Here is a 17,584-nt window from a genome sequence, read left to right as displayed (position 1 = left end):
CCATCCGCATCCCTCAGTAAATGTTATTGTGTTTTGAACAAGTATTAATGACGCCGTGTTCCTTTGAATAAAATTCACGCGGCGTCATTAATACTTGTTTAAAACACAATTACATTTACTGAGGAATGTAGATCGATGACACGTTGAGAATTTCTTTAAACTCACCATCATGAGTGAGGGCCCCGGCTTCTTCCTGGTGTGCAGGTTAGTCATTCACCTACCGACCCACGTTGTGTCTCTCTGTGTTTTGCTCCCTCCCTCCCTCTCTCTCTCGCACGCTCTCTTCCGTTCCCAATTCGTCTCTCTCTAGCTCTCTCACCCTGTCACCTCGGCATTCCCGGAATCATTGACGTTTTGCAGTAGACAAAAATGCTGGAGAAACCCAGCGGGTGAGGCAGCCGCCTTGCCCGCTGAGTTCCTCCAGCACTCTGTGTTTTTTGTTTGGCTCTGAAGTTGAAGGTGGCTCAGCGGGACAGGCAGCGGCTCTGGGGAGAGGGTTGCGTTTCTGGTCGAGACCCTTCTTCAGACAATCACAAGTACTCTCACCGACGAGAGTTCAGTTTAGTCTGAAGAAGGGTCTTCTCTCCAGAGTCGCTGCGCTGCCTGTCCTGCTGAGTTACTCCAGCTTTATGTCTATCTTCAATTTCAGAGAAATACAATTTCTCACGGGGGGCTTATAACATCTCTAAACCCCTCTGGGTCCCTCTGAACAGCTCTAAACCCCTTCTAGCCCCTCTAAACACACCTGAACCCATTTGAAGCCCTCTAAACATCTCTAAACCATTTAAACCCCCATTAACTAGGAGGTCTTGGTGAGATCACACCTGCGTCCAGTTTTGGGCTCGTAATCTGAGGAAGGACATTCTTGCCATAGAGGGAGTACAGAGGTTCGCCAGAATGATTCCTGGGATGTCAGGACTTTCATATGAAGAAAGACTGGATACAATCCGCGCAGAAGGAGAAGAGGAGGGAAGAGACTGCAGCCCTAAGACTTTTGCCTCCATCACAGTGAGGAGATGTTGGGTGGACTCACTGTGGTGGATGTTAATATGTGTTTATTGTTGTTTTTTATTGTATTGTATTGTATGTATGACTGCTTCAATTTCGTTCAGACTTCGGTCTGGATGACAATAAAAAGGCTATCTATCTATCTATAGACTCGGCTTGTACTCGCTAGAATTTAGAAGATTGAGGGGGGATCTTATAGAAACTTACAACATTCTTAAGGGGTTGGACAGGCTAGATGCAGGAAGATAGTTCCCGATGTTGGGGAAGTCCAGAACAAGGGGTCACAGTTTAAGGATAAAGGGGACCGAGATGAGAAACACGTTTTTTTACACAGAGAGTGGTGAATCTCTGGAATTCTCTGCCACAGAATGTAGTTGAGGCCAGTTCATTGGCTATATTTAAGAGGGAGTTAGATGTGGCCCTTGTGGCTAAAGGGATCCGGGGGTATGGAGAGAAGACAGGGATGGGATACTGAGGTGGATGATCAGCCATGATCATATTGAATGGTGGTGCAGGCTCGAAGGGCCGAATGGCCTACTCCTGCACCTATTTTCTATGTTTCTATGTTTCTATGACTGCGGCCAGCTGCTGTCTGGTTCGTTGATCGGTTTGCTAGATATGAACTGTTTTGGGAGAGAAAAATGTTCACGGCAGACCAAACGTGTTAAACAGAAATTGATCAGATATTGAGCTTTACACAGTGAGAAATCATGTGAAATAATCACTGAATTTAATTTTAAATGAATATACCTGCATGTTATACTGTTTAGTTTGGAGATACAACCAGATAGTCCACTGAGTTCGCACCGACCAGCGATTTTTGTTTTCCTATTTGACAATTTTATTTGTCGGCCAATCAAACGCTGTCTCTAAGGGTGTTGCATCCAATCACCAACCAGCTTGCCTTAAAATTCCCGTCCAATCAACTGCTGTCTCCAAGGGCATTATGTCCAATCATATAATTAGCAGCTACGGTAAATGTTGGAAGCCAGCGGAGCTACTGACAGTCAAACGGGAGGGAGCAGGAGACATTCACACAGTGTACAATTTCATAATATATACTAAATAACTGGGCTGACAGACCTTGGCTGGGAATCTGGGGTTCACCAAAATTGTTCCCAATTGGGCCCCGCCGGCCCTGACTGCAGTGATAACAGTCGATGTGAATTCTCTAGGCAGATAGAAGGGCCTGCACTTTATCATCAGGTATTCCAGGTCAGCAGAGCAGTGACTACCAGTCATAACAGCGTCCGTACACCATGAGTTGTTTACATAAATGCACATGTTTCCACTAGAGGGACATTGTAGGACTAGTGGTCTGCGCCTCAGAATTAAAGGACGTTCCTTTAGGAAGGAAATGAAGGGCAATTTCTTTATAGGGTGGTGAATGTGGAATTCTTTGCCACAGAAGGCTGTGGAGGTCGTCAATTGATATTTTTAAGGCAGAGATAGATAGATTCTTGATTAGTACGGGTATCAGGGGTTATAGGAAGAAGAATGGGATTAGGATGGAGAGATAGATCAGCCATGATTGAATGGCGGAGTAGACTTGATGGGCCGACTGGCCTAATTCTGCTCCTATCACTTATGACTTTATAATCTGCGTGGGCTTTTTCCTGGTGCTCCGGTTTCCACCCACATGCCAAAGACATACAGGTTTGTAGACCAATTGGCTTTGTGTAAAATTGTAAATGATCCCCTGTGTATGTACAGTAGCGTTAGTTTGCGGGGATCGCTAGTCAGCATGGTGTCAGTGGGCTGATGGGCCTGCTTCCGAGTTGTATCTCTAAACTAAAAAATAACTAAACTAAACTCTGTATCAATCCTAATCCCGATGCCTTTCTCTCTCATCAAAAGTTAGTATCAATCCCAAACTAATCCCACAGCTCCCCCCCCCCCCCCCCCAGCTCTGTATCATTCCCACACTAATCCCGCAGCCCTGCCCTCTCCCCAGAGTCTTGATTCAAGCCCCAAACTAAACCCACTGCTCTGCTCTCTTCATAGCCCTGTATCAATTTCACATGAATCCCACTGCCCACTCGGTCCCTAAAGTAATCCCATTCCACACTCTCTTGCCACAGCCCTGTATTGATCCTCAAATTAATCCTACCGCCCACTCTCTCTTCACAGCCCTGTATCACACCCAAATCATCCCATTATACTGTACTTTCCGCACAGCCATGTATCAATCCTGAAGAATTCCCACTGTGCCATGCTCTCCCACGAGCCCTGTGTCAATCCCCAAATTAGTTCCACTGCCCCACTCCACTCTTCCCACAGCCCTGTATCACACGCAATCTAACCCCATTGCGCACTCTCTTCCCACAGCTCTGCTTAATCCCCAAACTAACCCCATTGCCCGCTCTCTCCCCCAGCCCTGTATTGATCCCAATCTCACTGCACTACTTTCTCCACATTTTCCAACCTAAACTAATCCCTTCACTCTGCTCTCCTTTAATGTCAATTTCCTGCTCTCTCTAATTCCTACTCTCTCTCTCTCTCACACACACATTTTTCTCCCTCAACCTCTCTCACCCTACTGATACTCTCTCTTTCTGTGTGTCCCTGTCAGTTAGTTCTTGAAGGGCCAAATGGCCTACACTTACGCCTATTGTCTAAAACTAATCAATGACATTCTCACCTGCTGTAGCGCAACAGATATGTAAACATATTACTCAGCAAAACACATAATAAACAACACCAATAAATCCAGTATATATAGAAAAAACAAACGGATAAATAAATAAATAAATAGATAAATAGACATTGGTAGTATAAGGTTAAAAATACTGTCCCGAGGCTATATACGTTGGATCTTATTTGGATGTTGTAGTGTATAATAGTCCGATGGGCGTAAGGAAGAAACATTTCCTTCAGCCTGGAGGTCACGGTTTTCAGGCTCCTGCAATGTCTACCTGATGGCAGGGGTGGAATTTAGCGTGGCCAGGGTGGCGTGGGTCTCTGATGATGCTGGCTGCGTGTTTGAGGCAGTGACTCTTGTGGATCCCTTCGATGGTGGGGAGGTCAGTATCTGTGATGGGCTGGGCAGTGTTCATCATATTTTGCAACTTCTTTGTTCCTGGGCATTAGAGTTGCCGAATCAGGCCATGATACAACAAATCAATATGGTCTCGACCGTACACATGTCGCGGTTGAAGAGAGAATCTGCTGAAATACCAATTCTCATTTATCTCTTGAGGAAGTAGAGGCATTGATAGGCTTTGCTTATGATAGCATTAATGTGCTGGGTCCAGGACAGATCTTCAGAGATATGCACACCCTGGAATTGTTCTGTCCATGAAGACAGGTTTATGGATCCTCATTCCTTCTCTTCCGACGTCAACAATCAGTTCCTTGGTCTTGCTGACATTGACAGCAAATTTGTTGTTCATGACAACCAAGCTGCCCATCTAAACATGCTCTCAGGAATTTCTACTTGATGATCACCATGGACATGGAGCATCAAAGTATCTGTGTCTATGATGTATAACATTGTGATTCTAAATCCTTGCAGTTATTGCTGAGTGAAGTTTTGCTGAATTACTTTGTTGACCCTGTATCTGTTCCAGCCTCTGTCCCACTCCGTCTGGTGAATGGGAACAACATGTGCTCCGGGAGAGTGGAGGTCTATCATAACTCCACCTGGGGCACCATCTGCGGCAGGAGCTGGGATATCAATGCGGGGAACGTGGTCTGCAGAGTGTTGAACTGTGGGACGGCACGGTCAGTAACAACAGCTGTCTCCTACGGAGAGGCCACTGGGAACATCTGGCTGGATGGGGTGACGTGTAACGGGACAGAGCCTGCCCTCGACCAGTGTCCTGCCAGCCCATGGGGGGTGAATAACTGCACACACGGAGAGTACGCTGGAGTCTCCTGCTCAGGTGAGTGTAGATAGCGCTCGGGGTGTGGGCATTGTGTGTGGTCAGCAATTTTAACCTGAAACAGGTATTCGTTTGGTTATTGAGGGCTTGTCCAGGAATTGCTTTCCAGAGAATAAGAAAATTGTGGAAAAATGAGGAAGGTTGTGAGCAGGACATAGATTCAGTGGGGGCACAGTGGTGCAGTGGTAGAGTTGCTGTCTTACAGTGCCAAATACCCGGATTCGATCCCGACTACGGGTGCTGTCTGTATGGAGTTTGCACGTTTTCCCGATTTCCTCCCACATTCCAAAGACGTATTGTAGGTTAATTGGCTTCGGTAAAAATTGTACCTTCTCCCTAGTGTGTAAGATGGTGCTTGTGTACAGGGTGACCGTTGGTTGGCGCAGACTCGGTGGGTGGTAGGGTTGTTTCCGCGCTGTATCCCTAAAATAAACGAATAATGCGTTGAAAATACGGGCAGAGAAATGGCTGATGGAGTTTAATCTGGACAAGTGTGGGACCACATGGAAGAGGGAAGAGTACAGTAAATGTCAAGACCCTTGGGAGCACTGATGCACATGGGGCTACTGTAGTAAAGAAAGATATTGAGAAAATGCAACACTGGGATGGTTCTTGCAGTCCATGATACATCTGGCTGCTCGTGACCCCCTGTCCCTCCACCCCTGCCTGCACTTGATTGTCCAAATGCATCTTAAATGTTGCTGTTGAATTGACTTCCATCGCCACCCATGGCCACTTCCTGTTTTGCTTTTTCATGATTTTTGAAAAAAAAACTGCCACTTATGGCTGTGATTTTTGGCCGTTACTCAAAGTGCCCCTCTGCTGCGTAGGACATGAGGATTTTTCCCATCGATGAAAAATAAAATAGTTATTAATGTTTTTAAAATGTTGACATTCTCTCTGCTGCCCCTGCTGGTGGGAGGGGGGAGGGACTATAAACCCAGAAGTGTTGTGCCTCATTCAGTCTCTGCAAGATGGCGGAAGCAAGAGGGTCACGTCTCTCTGAGCTGTGAATAACACTGAACACATGTCTACTCAACTGTGAGTGCTCTTAATGCGGTTTGAAAATGAAAATGTGGTTGCTTCGAAATGCTGCACTGCAAATGGTTGTTGCCGGTGGTAACTGCTTTGAAATGCTGCACTGCAAATGGTTGTTGCCGGTGGTAACTGCTTCCAAATGATGCACTGCAAATGGTTGTTGCCGGTGGTAACTGCTTCCAAATGCTGCAATGCAAATGGTTGTTGGCGGTGGTAACTGCTTAGAATTGCTGCACGGCAAATGGTTGTTTGCGGTGGTAACTGCTTCCAAACGCTGCACCGCAAATGGTTGTTGGCGGTGGTAACTGCTTCGAAATGCTGCACTGCAAATGGTTGTTGGTAGTGGTAACTGCTTTGAAATGCTGCACTGCAAATGGTTGTTGGTGGTGGTTACTGGACAACTTCCTGTTTGCACTTTATATTGATGTTAGATAAATTACTACCACCTACGGCTGTGAATTTTGGCCATTTTATTCAGTCCCCCTCCGCTCATCAGGAGCAGAGGATTCTTCCCATGAATGAAAAATAAAAGTGTTATTAGTGTTTTTAAAAAATGTGGAGAATCCTGTCAATCACGCCATGAAAGCCACGCCCCTTCTGGTGGGAGGGGGGAGGAATTATAAAACCCGGAAGTGTGGGTGTGGCTCAGTCCCTGCAAGATAGGGCTTTGGTTACTGCTCGTGGAAAAAAAGCTGTTTTTATGTCTGGCTGTGGCGGCTTTGACAGTCTGTAGTCGCCTTCCAGAGGGAAGTGATTCAAAGAGTTTGTGGCCAGGGTGAGAGGGGTCAGAGATGATCTTACCCGCTCGCTTCCTGGCCCTTGCAGTGTACAGTTCGTCAATGGAAAGAAGGTTTGTTGCAGCCTCTGGATGGAGAAGGTGAGGACAGATGGCCGTATAGAATTGGACCATCATTGCCTGTGGCAGATTGTGTTTCCTCAGCTGCCGCAGGAAGTACATCCTCTGTTGGGCCTTTTTGACTGTGGAGTCAATGGTGGCCCCCCATTTAAGGTGCTTGGAGATGATGGTTCCAAGGAACTTAAAGGACTCCACAGATGTGACTGTGGTGTTGTTGATGGTGAATGGGGGGAGGGGAGGGGGAGCTCTTCTAAAGTCTACTATCAATTCCACTGTCTTAAGAGCATTGTGCGCAAGGTGGTTACGAAGGCATCAGGATGCCAGCAGTGTTACTTCCTGTCTGTAGGCAGATTCCTCCCCATCCTGGATCAGTCCAATCAGGGTTGTGTCATCTGCAAACTTGAGATGACTTCATGACTACAGAGGTCAGTGCGACAGGCCTGTTGTCATTCAGACCAGTAATCCTTGTCTTTTTGGGTACAGGGACAATAGTGGAGACTTTGAAGCAGGCAGGGACAGTACAGGTTTGCAGAGACTGGAAAATGTACTGAACAGAAACTGCCAGAAACTTTAAACGAATCTATAATAACACTTATACCAAAAACAGATAAGGACCCTGAAGACCCAGGCTCATATAGAGCAATTGCTCTCTTAAATACCGATCAGAAAATATTAACTAAAATCCTAGCACAAAGATACAGTGATTAATAAATTAATACACCCTGACCAAACAGGCTTCATCCCGAAACGTTACTCATCTTATAATTTGAGATGATTATTTATAATAATATACTCAAAGAGAATCACTAACGTAGACCTAGTAATAATTTCGCTAGATGCTGAGAAAGCATTTGATCAGGTTGAATGACCCTGTCTATTTTCGGTGATGGAAAATTTTCAACTGGGTTCTGTTCTGTACATGGGTCTGTACATGTTCTGTACATGGGTAAATATTTTATACACTAACCCAACAGCTAAAATATTAACAAATCAAATGTTATCAACTAAATTTAATTTATCTAGAGGTTGTAGACAAGGATGCCCGTTATCTCCATTATTATTTGCACTCGCTATTGAGCCACTTCCTGAAAGTGTTAGGGGCCCATCCAGAAATATACAGGTATAATACTAAAGACACTGTGAATTAAATGTCTTTATATGCAGATGATGTATTAATTCACATTACAAAACCAGAAATTGGTATCCCAAACTTATTAAATCTAATAACTCAATTTGGTTTGTTTTCCGGATACAGAATTAATTGGATTAAAAGCGAAATCATGCCAATAATGGAACTCAATCCACATATAATACACCAATACCCGTTTAAAATAGTTAATGAAAAATATCTAGGAATTTATGTCACTAAGACATATGCCTCATTATTTAAATTAAATTTCCCCCCTTTATTGAATACACTACACAAGAATATTCAGTATTGGAAAACACTCCCTATTTCAATGTTGGGTAGAATTAATGCCATAAAAATGATTTTTTTACCGCAATTATTATACCTCTTTCAATCAATCCCCGAAATATATTTTTTTGAAAGGTGGACTCCATCGTCACTGATTTTATCTGGGATTATAAGGATCATAGAATAGTCAAAAAACATTTATGCAAATCAAAGATAAATGGAGGTTTAGCTTTACCGAATGTTATGTTTTATTTCTGGGCAGTTAATATTAAAAATATGAACTTTTGGCTGGAAGAAATGGACCAACAACCAGATTGGTTAAAGATGGAAAAGGAAGATTGTTTACCTTTTGAAATTGGTTAGATTCTGTTTGTTACCTCAAAATTGAATAAAAAAACTTACAGGGAAAATCCTATAATATACAGTGGTATGCGAATTTGGAAACAATTAAAAAAGACCTTAAAATTGGATAATTTATCACTCTATCTCCCCATCGTGAACAGCCCCTCATTTAAACATTCTATGTTGGATAAAGGTTTCATACAATGGAAAAATTATGGAATTAAAAGGATGGGACAACTTTATAAGAAAGGCATCTTTCTTTCATTTCAGGAGCGACAAAATACTTATGGACTCCACTCAAATGATTTTTTTAGATATTTACAACTTAGAGATCATGTTAAATAAAATACACAAAACCTTAGAACTAGAGATCCAGAAATTCTTGATGATTGTTTGAATAAACATCCTAATACAGATAAATTAATCTCATATTTATAATATCCTATTAGATAGTGAGATACCACCGATGGATTTATATAGACAAACATGGGAAAATGAACTAAGCTAACCAATAACGAAAGATATTTGGGATGAAAGTTTACAACATATACATCAATGTTCATTAAATGCCAGACACTCTTTAATACAATTTAAAGTACTACATAGATTACATTACTCCAAAACAAAACTAAATAGAATCTTCCCACATGTCTCCCCTATCTGTGATAAATGTCAACATTTAGAGGCTAACCTAACTCACACATTCGCAAATTGTATAAAAATCAAAAACTTCTGGACGGACATTTTAAAAATAATATCTATAGTTGTCAACACTCAATTGGATCCCGATTTAAAACTAACTAGGAATATCAGAACAAAGCCTAACACTTACAACAACCCAAATAAACTTTATCGACTATAGTATAATAACTGGGAAAAAATTAATATTAAAATTTTGGAAAGGTCCTATAACCCCCACAAATAAAATGTGGATTGTGGAAATGTCAGAGACCTTACATTTGGAAAGAATCAGACTTGTCTTAATGGACAAACAAGAACTTTTTATCAGAGTATGATCTCCATTCATTGACTACTTGAAGGGGCAGACTGGTTCGGCACAGGAACCTGACTGAAACTCGAATTAAGGATTAGATGAAAAGTTATACTTTATAATTTACGAACTTATCTCCAATGTTGTATTTTTAGTAAATTATTCCATTCTTCTTTATCATGCTTTTTCTTTTTTTTATTTCTCTTTCTTATTTTCTATCTATATAAAAATGAAATACTAGAAGCAAAGTTAATATCAATCGATAATATTAGTAATGTAGGAATGAGATACATGAAATGTTTTTAATATGATATGTACCTGCCTCTAATAAAAAGATTATTAAAAAAAAAAAAAAAAAAAATGTCTGTGGAAATTGGTGCCAGCTGTATGCACAGAGCTCGAGGGTAGAGGCGGTAACATTGTCCGGTCCGGGTACGAGCAATAAATGCTAGTACCCTTCACAGAACTGATGTGCACGGGGATCTTGGGAAACACATCTACAGCTCCCTGAATGTGGCAGCACAAGAAGTTCAGAGCTTTAATTGTTGTTATTGTACTTGCAGCAACTATACTCTCTGGTAGCTCAGTCCATGTACCAATCCCTTTCTGCTTGAAAGAGTTGCCCCTCAAGTTATTTTTTAAACTTCCTCTTCTCAACTTAAACCTGTCTTCCCAGATTCCTGATTTCCCTATACTGGGGAAAAGATAATGTGCAGTCACCCGATCAATTCCTCAAGGTTTTATACGTGTCCATAAAATAACCCCTTATCCTCTTGTCTAGAAGTAGTATAAACTCCGAGGAAAGGTTGGATAACATTGAATTGTGTTGTCCGGAGGCTGAGTCAACCTGATAATTGTTTATAAATTAATGGGAAGCGTAGACAGGGTGGGCAGTCAGATCTTTATTCCTTAGAATAAGGCAAGGCAGTGCCTTTACCACCTCAGGCAATTGAGGAAATTCAGCATCTTGTCCGGAAATATCACAATCTGGTTTGGGAATTGCTCTGTCCAGGACAAGAAGGCTCTGCAGAGAGTAGTGGGTTCGGTCGAACGCGCTATGGGAACTACACTCGCCCCTCTGCAGGAACTATACATCAGGAGGTGCAACTCCAGAGCCAATAAGATCATGGGAGACCCCTTCCACCCCTGCAATGGACTGTTCCAGCTGCTACGGTCAGGCAAACGACTCCGTTGCCATGCTGCGAGAACGGAGAGGTTGAGAAGGAGTTTCTTCCCAGAGGCCATTCGGACTGTAAACTCCTATCTCACCAGGGACTAACTTTACTGTACCATTCTACTGTTATTTTTATAGTTTTTTTTAAAAATTGCTGTTTTTTTCCCTCTTTCCTTCCGCCCACAATATTTAATATGTAGAAGAATATGTGATTCTGTTCCATTCTGTTTGTAGTTTGTTTGTTTGTTTGTTTTTTGCACAAAGTCCACGAGCATTGCCACTTTTCATTTCACTGCACATCTCGTATGTGTATGTGACGAGTAAACTTGAGTTGGCTTGACTTGACTTGCAATGGAAATATTAAATACAAGTCGGCACAGGTTTAAGATGAGAAAGGGATGATTTAACGAAGATTTTCGAAGTGAGTTTTTACAACTTAAATCGAATTTTAACCTAATTTCCCCTCTGTTGCAGGTCCGGTGCCCGTCCGTCTGGTGAATGGGAACAACATGTGCTCCGGGAGAGTGGAGGTCTATCATAACTCCACCTGGGGCACCGTCTGTGGCACGAGCTGGGATATCAATGCGGGGAACGTGGTCTGCAGGGTTTTGAACTGTGGGACTGCCCGGTCAGTAACAATAGCTGTCTCCTACGGAGAGGCTACTGGGAACATCTGGCTGGATGGGGTGAAGTGTAATGGTACAGAGCCTGCCCTCGACCAGTGTGCTGCCAGCCCATGGGGGGTGAATAACTGCACACATGGAGAGTACGCTGGAGTCTCCTGCTCAGGTGAGTGAATGAATGAATAAATTAATGTTTATTGGCCAAGTATGTACACATACAAGGAATTTGCCTTGGTGCTCCGCTCGCAAGTAACAATACGACATACAGTAAACCATTAAGAATAAAACATAAAACATTAAAACATTAAGAATATGTCACTAGAGTTTAAACATGTGAATTAAATAAAATACCCGAGCAAAAGGAGGCTACAGAAGTTTGGTTATTGAGTAGAGCTACTACTCATGGAAAAAAGCTGTTTTTATGTCTGGCTGTGGCGACTTTGACGGTCCGGAGTCACCTTCCAGAGGGAAGTGATTCAAAGAGTTTGTGGCCAGGGTGAGAGGGGTCAGAGATGATCTTACCCGCTCGCTTCCTGGCCCTTGCAGTATACAGTTTGTCAATGGAAGGAAGGTTTGTTGCAGACTCTGGATGTCGTGCTGGGCAGCTGAGCCAAACCAGACAATGATGGAGAAGGTGAGGACAGACGCTACGATGGCCGTATAGAATTGGACCATCATTGCCTGTGGCAGATTGTGTTTCCTCAGCTGCCGCAGGAAGTACATCCTCTGTTGGGCCTTTTTGACTGTGGAGTCAATGGTGGCCCCCCATTTAAAGTGCTTGGAGATGATGGGTCCAAGGAACCTAAAGGACTGCACAGATGTAACTGTGGTGTTGTTGATGGTGAATGGGGGGAGGGGAGGGGGAGCTCTTCTAAAGTCTACTATCAATTCCACTGTCTTAAGAGCAATGAGCGCAAGGTGGTTACGAAGGCACCAGGTTACCAGCTGTGTTACTTCCTTTCTGTAGGCAAATTCCTCCCCATCCTGGATCAGTCCAATCAGGATTGTGTCATCTGCAAATGTGAGAAGCTTGACAGAGGAGTCAGTGGATGTGCAGTCATTGGTGTAGATATAGAAGAGGAGAGGGGAGAGTACGCAGCCTTGCGGTGTTCCTATGCTGAGTGTCTGCGGGTCCGAGATGTGCTTTCCCAGCCTCGCATGCTGTTTCCTGCCTGTCTGGAAGCTGGTGATCCACTGACAGAGGGGTTCAGGCACAGTCAACTGGGTGAGTTTGGAGTGTAGTAGCTCTGGCACAATGGTGGTGAATGCAGAGCTAAAATCCACAAACAAAATCCTTGCATTGGTTCCCTCGCGGTCTAGGTGCTGGAAGATGAAGTGCAGGCCGAGGTTGACTGCGTCATCCACTGATCTTTTGGCCCGGTATGCAAACTGCAGAGGGTCCAGCAGGGTTTTTTTTCAGCTTGGCCAGCACGTCTTTCTTTAGGTTCTTCATTACTACAGAGGTCCGTGCGACAGGCCTGTTGTCATTAAAACCAGTAATCCATTAGTTTTTGGGTACAGGGACAAGGGTGGAGACTTTAAAGCTGGCTGGGACAGTACAGATTTGCAGAGACTGGATGAAAATGTCTGTGGAAATTGGTGCCAGCTGTTGCACAGAGCTCGAGGGTTGACTTGAGTTGCGATGAAAATGTTAAATACAAGTCGGCACAGGTTTAAGATGAGAAAGGGATGATTTAACGAAGATTTTCAAAGTGAGTTTTTACAACTTAAATCGAATTTTAACCTAATTTCCCCTCTGTTGCAGGTCCGGTGCCCGTCCGTCTGGTGAATAGGAACAACATGTGCTCCGGGAGAGTGGAGGTCTATCATAACTCCACCTGGGGCACCGTCTGTGGCAGGAGCTGGGATATCAATGCGGGGAACGTGGTCTGCAGGGTTTTGAACTGTGGGAGTGCCCGGTCAGTAACAATAGCTGTCTCCTACGGAGAGGCTACTGGGAACATCTGGCTGGATAGGGTGACGTGTAACGGGACAGAGCCTGCCCTCGACCAATGTCCTGCCAGCCCATGGGGGGTGAATAACTGCACACACGGAGAGTACGCTGGAGTCTCCTGCTCAGGTGAGTGTGGGTGGGGCTGGCACTCTCTCAGCAGAGTGGGCTTTGTGTGAGTGTTGGGGGTTTAAACCTGAAACTAACGTTCCATTGGTTCTTGAGTGTTTTCCTCAAATGGTTTAGGATAAGGGGGAAAATGAGTGTAGTTGTGGACTGTGAGGAAGGTTGTGATAGGAAGCAATGGATCATAGATAAGTTTAAATTAGGTTGTTGGCGGTGGTAACTGCTTCCAAATGCTGCACTGCAAATGGTTGTTGGTGGTGGTAACTGCTTCGAAATGCTTCACTGTAAATGGTTGTCGGTGGTGGTAACTGGACAATTTCCTGTTTGCACTTTATATTGATTTTAGATAAATTGCTACCACTTACGGCTGTGATATTTGGCCATTTTTGGCTCATCAGGTGCAGAGGATTCCTCGCATCAATGAAAAATAAAAGTGTTATTAGTGTTTAAATAAATGTGGAGAATCTCTCTCCTCTCAATCACGCCATGAAAGTCACGCCCCTTCCGGTGGGAGGGGGAGGAACTATAAAACCCTGAAGTGTGGGTGTGGCTCAGTCTCTGCAAGATGTGGGTGGCAGAGATAATAATAATAATAATACATTTTATTTATGGGCGCCTTTCAAGAGTCTCAAGGACACCTTACAAAAATTTAGCAGGTAGAGGAAAAACATGTAAGGGGAATGAAATAAATAGTAGAGACATGACTAGTACACAAAGTAAAGACAGAATTCAATTCAAAACACAATATGAGGCAATTAATGCACAGATGAAAAGGGAGGGGGACATGGGGCTAAGGATAGGCAGAGGTGAAGAGATGGGTCTTGAGGCGGGACTGGAAGATGGTGAGGGACACGGAATTGCGGATCAGTTGGGGGAGGGAGTTCCAGAGCCTGGGAGCTGCCCTGGAGAAGGCTCTGTCCCCAAAACTGCGGAGGTTGGACTTGTGGATGGAGAGGAGACCGGCTGATGTGGATCTGAGGGACCGTGAGGGTTGGTAGGGGGAGAGGAGGTCAGTGAGATATGGGGGGGGCCAGATGGTGGAGGGCTTTGTAGGTGAGGACCAGGATTTTGTAGGTGATCCGGTGGGAGATGGGAAGCCAGTGAAGTTGTTTGAGGACTGGAGTGATGTGATGCCAGGATTTGGTGTGGGTGATGAGTCGGGCGGCTGCGTTCTGGACCAGTTGGAGTCGGTTGATGTCGGTGGAGCTGATGCCAAGGAGAAGTGAGTTGCAATAGTCCAGTCGGGAGGAGATGAAGGCATGGATGAGTCTTTCAGCAGCGGGAGGTGTGAGAGAGGGTCTGAGTTTGGCGATGTTGCAGAGATGAAAGAAGGAGGTTTTAATGACATGGCGGATGTGAGGCTCAAGGGAGAGGGTGGCATCAAAGATCACGCCAAGGTTGGGGGCCTGGGGAGATGGGGAGACAGTGGTGCCGTCGATGGTGAGAGTGGGGTTATTGGTTTTGCTGAGTGTGGCTTTGGAGCCAATGAGGAGGAATTCTGTCTCGACTCGGTCTGAGCTGTGAATCAAATGAACACACTGAATGTCTACTGAACTGTGAGTGTGGTGTTTATGTGGTGTTTTGTGTGGTATTATGGTGGTTTTATGGGGGTTTCACCCTGCTTGAAATGGTATGAAACTGCATTTGAATGGAGGGGTCTTGCACCCTGCATGAAAAGATATGAAACTGGATTTGAATTTGGTGGCCTTGCACTCTGCATGAAATTGTATGAAACTGCACTTGAATTTGGTGGCATTGCACCCTGCTTGAAATGGTATGAAACTGCACTTGAATTTGGTGGCATTGCACCCTGCTTGAAATGGTATGAAACTGCACTTGAATTTGGTGGCCTTGCATCCTGCTTGGTGGCATGAAACTGCACTTGAATTTGGTGGCCTTGCACTCTGCTTGAAGTGGCCTGAAACTGCACTTGAGTTTGGTGGACCTGCAACCTGCTTGAAGTGGTAGGAAACTGCACTTGAGTTTGGTGGCCCTGCACCCTGCTTGAAATGGTATGAAACTGCATTTGAATGGAGTGGTCTTGCACCCTGCATGAAAAGATATGAAACTGGATTTGAATTTGGTGGCCTTGCACTCTGCATGAAATTGTATGAAACTGCACTTGAATTTGGTGGCATTGCACCCTGCGTGAAATGGTATGAAACTGCACTTGAATTTGGTGGCCTTGCATCCTGCTTGGTGGCATGAAACTGCACTTGAATTTGGTGGCCTTGCACTCTGCTTGAAGTGGCCTGAAACTGCATTTGAATTTGGTGGCCTTGCACCCTGCTTGAAATGGAATTGCAAGGAATGGCCGTGCGTCAACTGCCCGCCCACCAGCCCCGAGTGAGCTGCCAACACATCATGCTTGAGTGACTGAGCTGTCACCACAAGAATCCATTTGGCCCACAATGTCCATACTAGCCCTCTGGAAACCAGTCGCTTCAGCCCACAATCCCCATACTAGCGCTCCAGAAAGTCCCAGACAGTCAGACTGGTCGGAGAACTCGGATGGGGTGGGATGGAGAAAGAGGGAAAGCAAGGGTTACTTGAATTAGAGAAGTTGATATTCATACCACTGTAAATTGCCCAAGCGAAATATGAGGTGCTGTTCCTACATTTTGCATTGGGCCTCACTATGGCAGTGGAGGAGGCCCAGGACAGAAAGGTCAGTGTGTGAATGGGAGGGGAAGTTAAAGTGTTTAGCTGCCAGGAGGTTATTGAGGTTTAGGCGGACTAAGCGGAGGTGTTCAGCGAAATGATTGCCGAGCCTGCGCTTGGTCTCGCCGACATATAGGATATCAGTTTTCTGAAAAAAACTGCCAGATAAATCTTCTTTAAAAATGCCACCTTCCAATTCAAAGCTGGTAAAACTTTTATACCCATTTTACCTTTATTTAAATGCTGTTATTGTACCTGCCTCAACTACCCCCTGTAGCAGCTCATTCCATGTACCCATACTTTCTGATTGAAAGCGATACCCCTCAAGTTTGTATTAAATCCAACTCTTCTCACCTCACACCTATCTGGTCTGATTCTTCATTCCTCTATACTGGGGAAATGTTGATGCGCGTTAAGCTTATCAATTACCCTCAAGATTTAATACATGTCTATAACATCACCTTTTAGTCTCTGCAATCCAATGATTTGAGAAGTTGGATAAACTTGAATTGTGTTCCCTGGAGTAATTGATTCAACCTCTCGTTTTTTAATTAATGAGAATTATACACACAGTGGACTTTCAGATCTTTAGTCCTGGGATAGATTTGTCAAATACCAGAGGGCACAGGTTTAAGGTGAGAAGGAGAAGGTTTAAAGGAGATTTACGAGGTGAGATTTAACAACTTAAATCTAAATTTATCCTCATCCCCCCTCTGTTGCAGGACCGGTGCCGGTCCGTCTGGTGAATGGGAACAACATGTGCTCCGGGAGAGTGGAGGTCTATCATAACTCCACCTGGGGCACCGTCTGTGGCAGGAGCTGGGATATCAATGCAGGGAACGTGGTCTGCAGGGTGTTGAACTGTGGGACGGCCCAGTCAGTAACAACAGCTGTTTCCTATGGAGAGGCCACTGGGAACATCTGGCTAGATGGGGTGAAGTGTAACGGGACAGAGCCTGCCCTCGACCAGTGTCCTGCCAGCCCATGGGGGGTGAACAACTGCACACACGGAGAGTACGCTGGAGTCTCCTGCTCAGGTGAGTGAATGAATGAATAAATTAATGTTTATTGGCCAAGTATGTACACATACAAGGAATTTGTCTTGGTGCTCCGCTCGCAAGTAACAATACGACATATAGTAAACCATTAACAATAAAACATAAAACATTAAAACATTAAGAATATGTCACTAGAGTTTAAACATGTGAATTAAATAAAATACCCGAGCAAAAGGAGGCTACAGATGTCTGGTTATTGGGTAGAGCTACTACTCATGGAAAAAAGCTGCTTTTATGTCTGGCTGTGGTGGCTTTGACAGTCCGGAGTCGCCTTCCAGAGGGAAGTGATTCAAAGAGTTTGTGGCCAGGGTGAGAGGGGTCAGAGATGATCTTACCCACTCACTTCCTGGCCCTTGCAGTGTACAGTTTGTCAATGGAAGGAAGGTTTGTTGCAGCCTCTGGATGTCGTGCTGGGCGGCTGAGCCAAACCAGACAATGATGGAGAAGGTGAGAAC

The 17,584-nt window shown here is 44.4% G+C and overlaps 1 protein-coding gene across 1 annotated transcript in view; it reads left to right on the top strand.

Moving 5' to 3' along the window:
- LOC116974691 (deleted in malignant brain tumors 1 protein-like) overlaps window positions 1-17,584 on the top strand; it is a 63,001-nt gene that overhangs the window by 10,598 nt on the left and 34,819 nt on the right. Inside the window, exons 5-8 of the mRNA XM_033023411.1 lie at window positions 4,578-4,892; window positions 11,185-11,499; window positions 13,099-13,413; window positions 16,794-17,108. Of these exons, the coding sequence (XP_032879302.1) occupies window positions 4,578-4,892; window positions 11,185-11,499; window positions 13,099-13,413; window positions 16,794-17,108 (1,260 nt within the window). The remainder of the gene's footprint in view (window positions 1-4,577; window positions 4,893-11,184; window positions 11,500-13,098; window positions 13,414-16,793; window positions 17,109-17,584) is intronic.

This window comes from Amblyraja radiata, chromosome 6, assembly GCF_010909765.2.
Source record: "Amblyraja radiata isolate CabotCenter1 chromosome 6, sAmbRad1.1.pri, whole genome shotgun sequence".
Lineage (NCBI taxonomy): Eukaryota > Metazoa > Chordata > Chondrichthyes > Rajiformes > Rajidae > Amblyraja > Amblyraja radiata.
The sequence above is the reverse complement of the archived record's forward strand: the minus strand, read 5'-3'. Positions and strand labels throughout refer to the sequence as shown.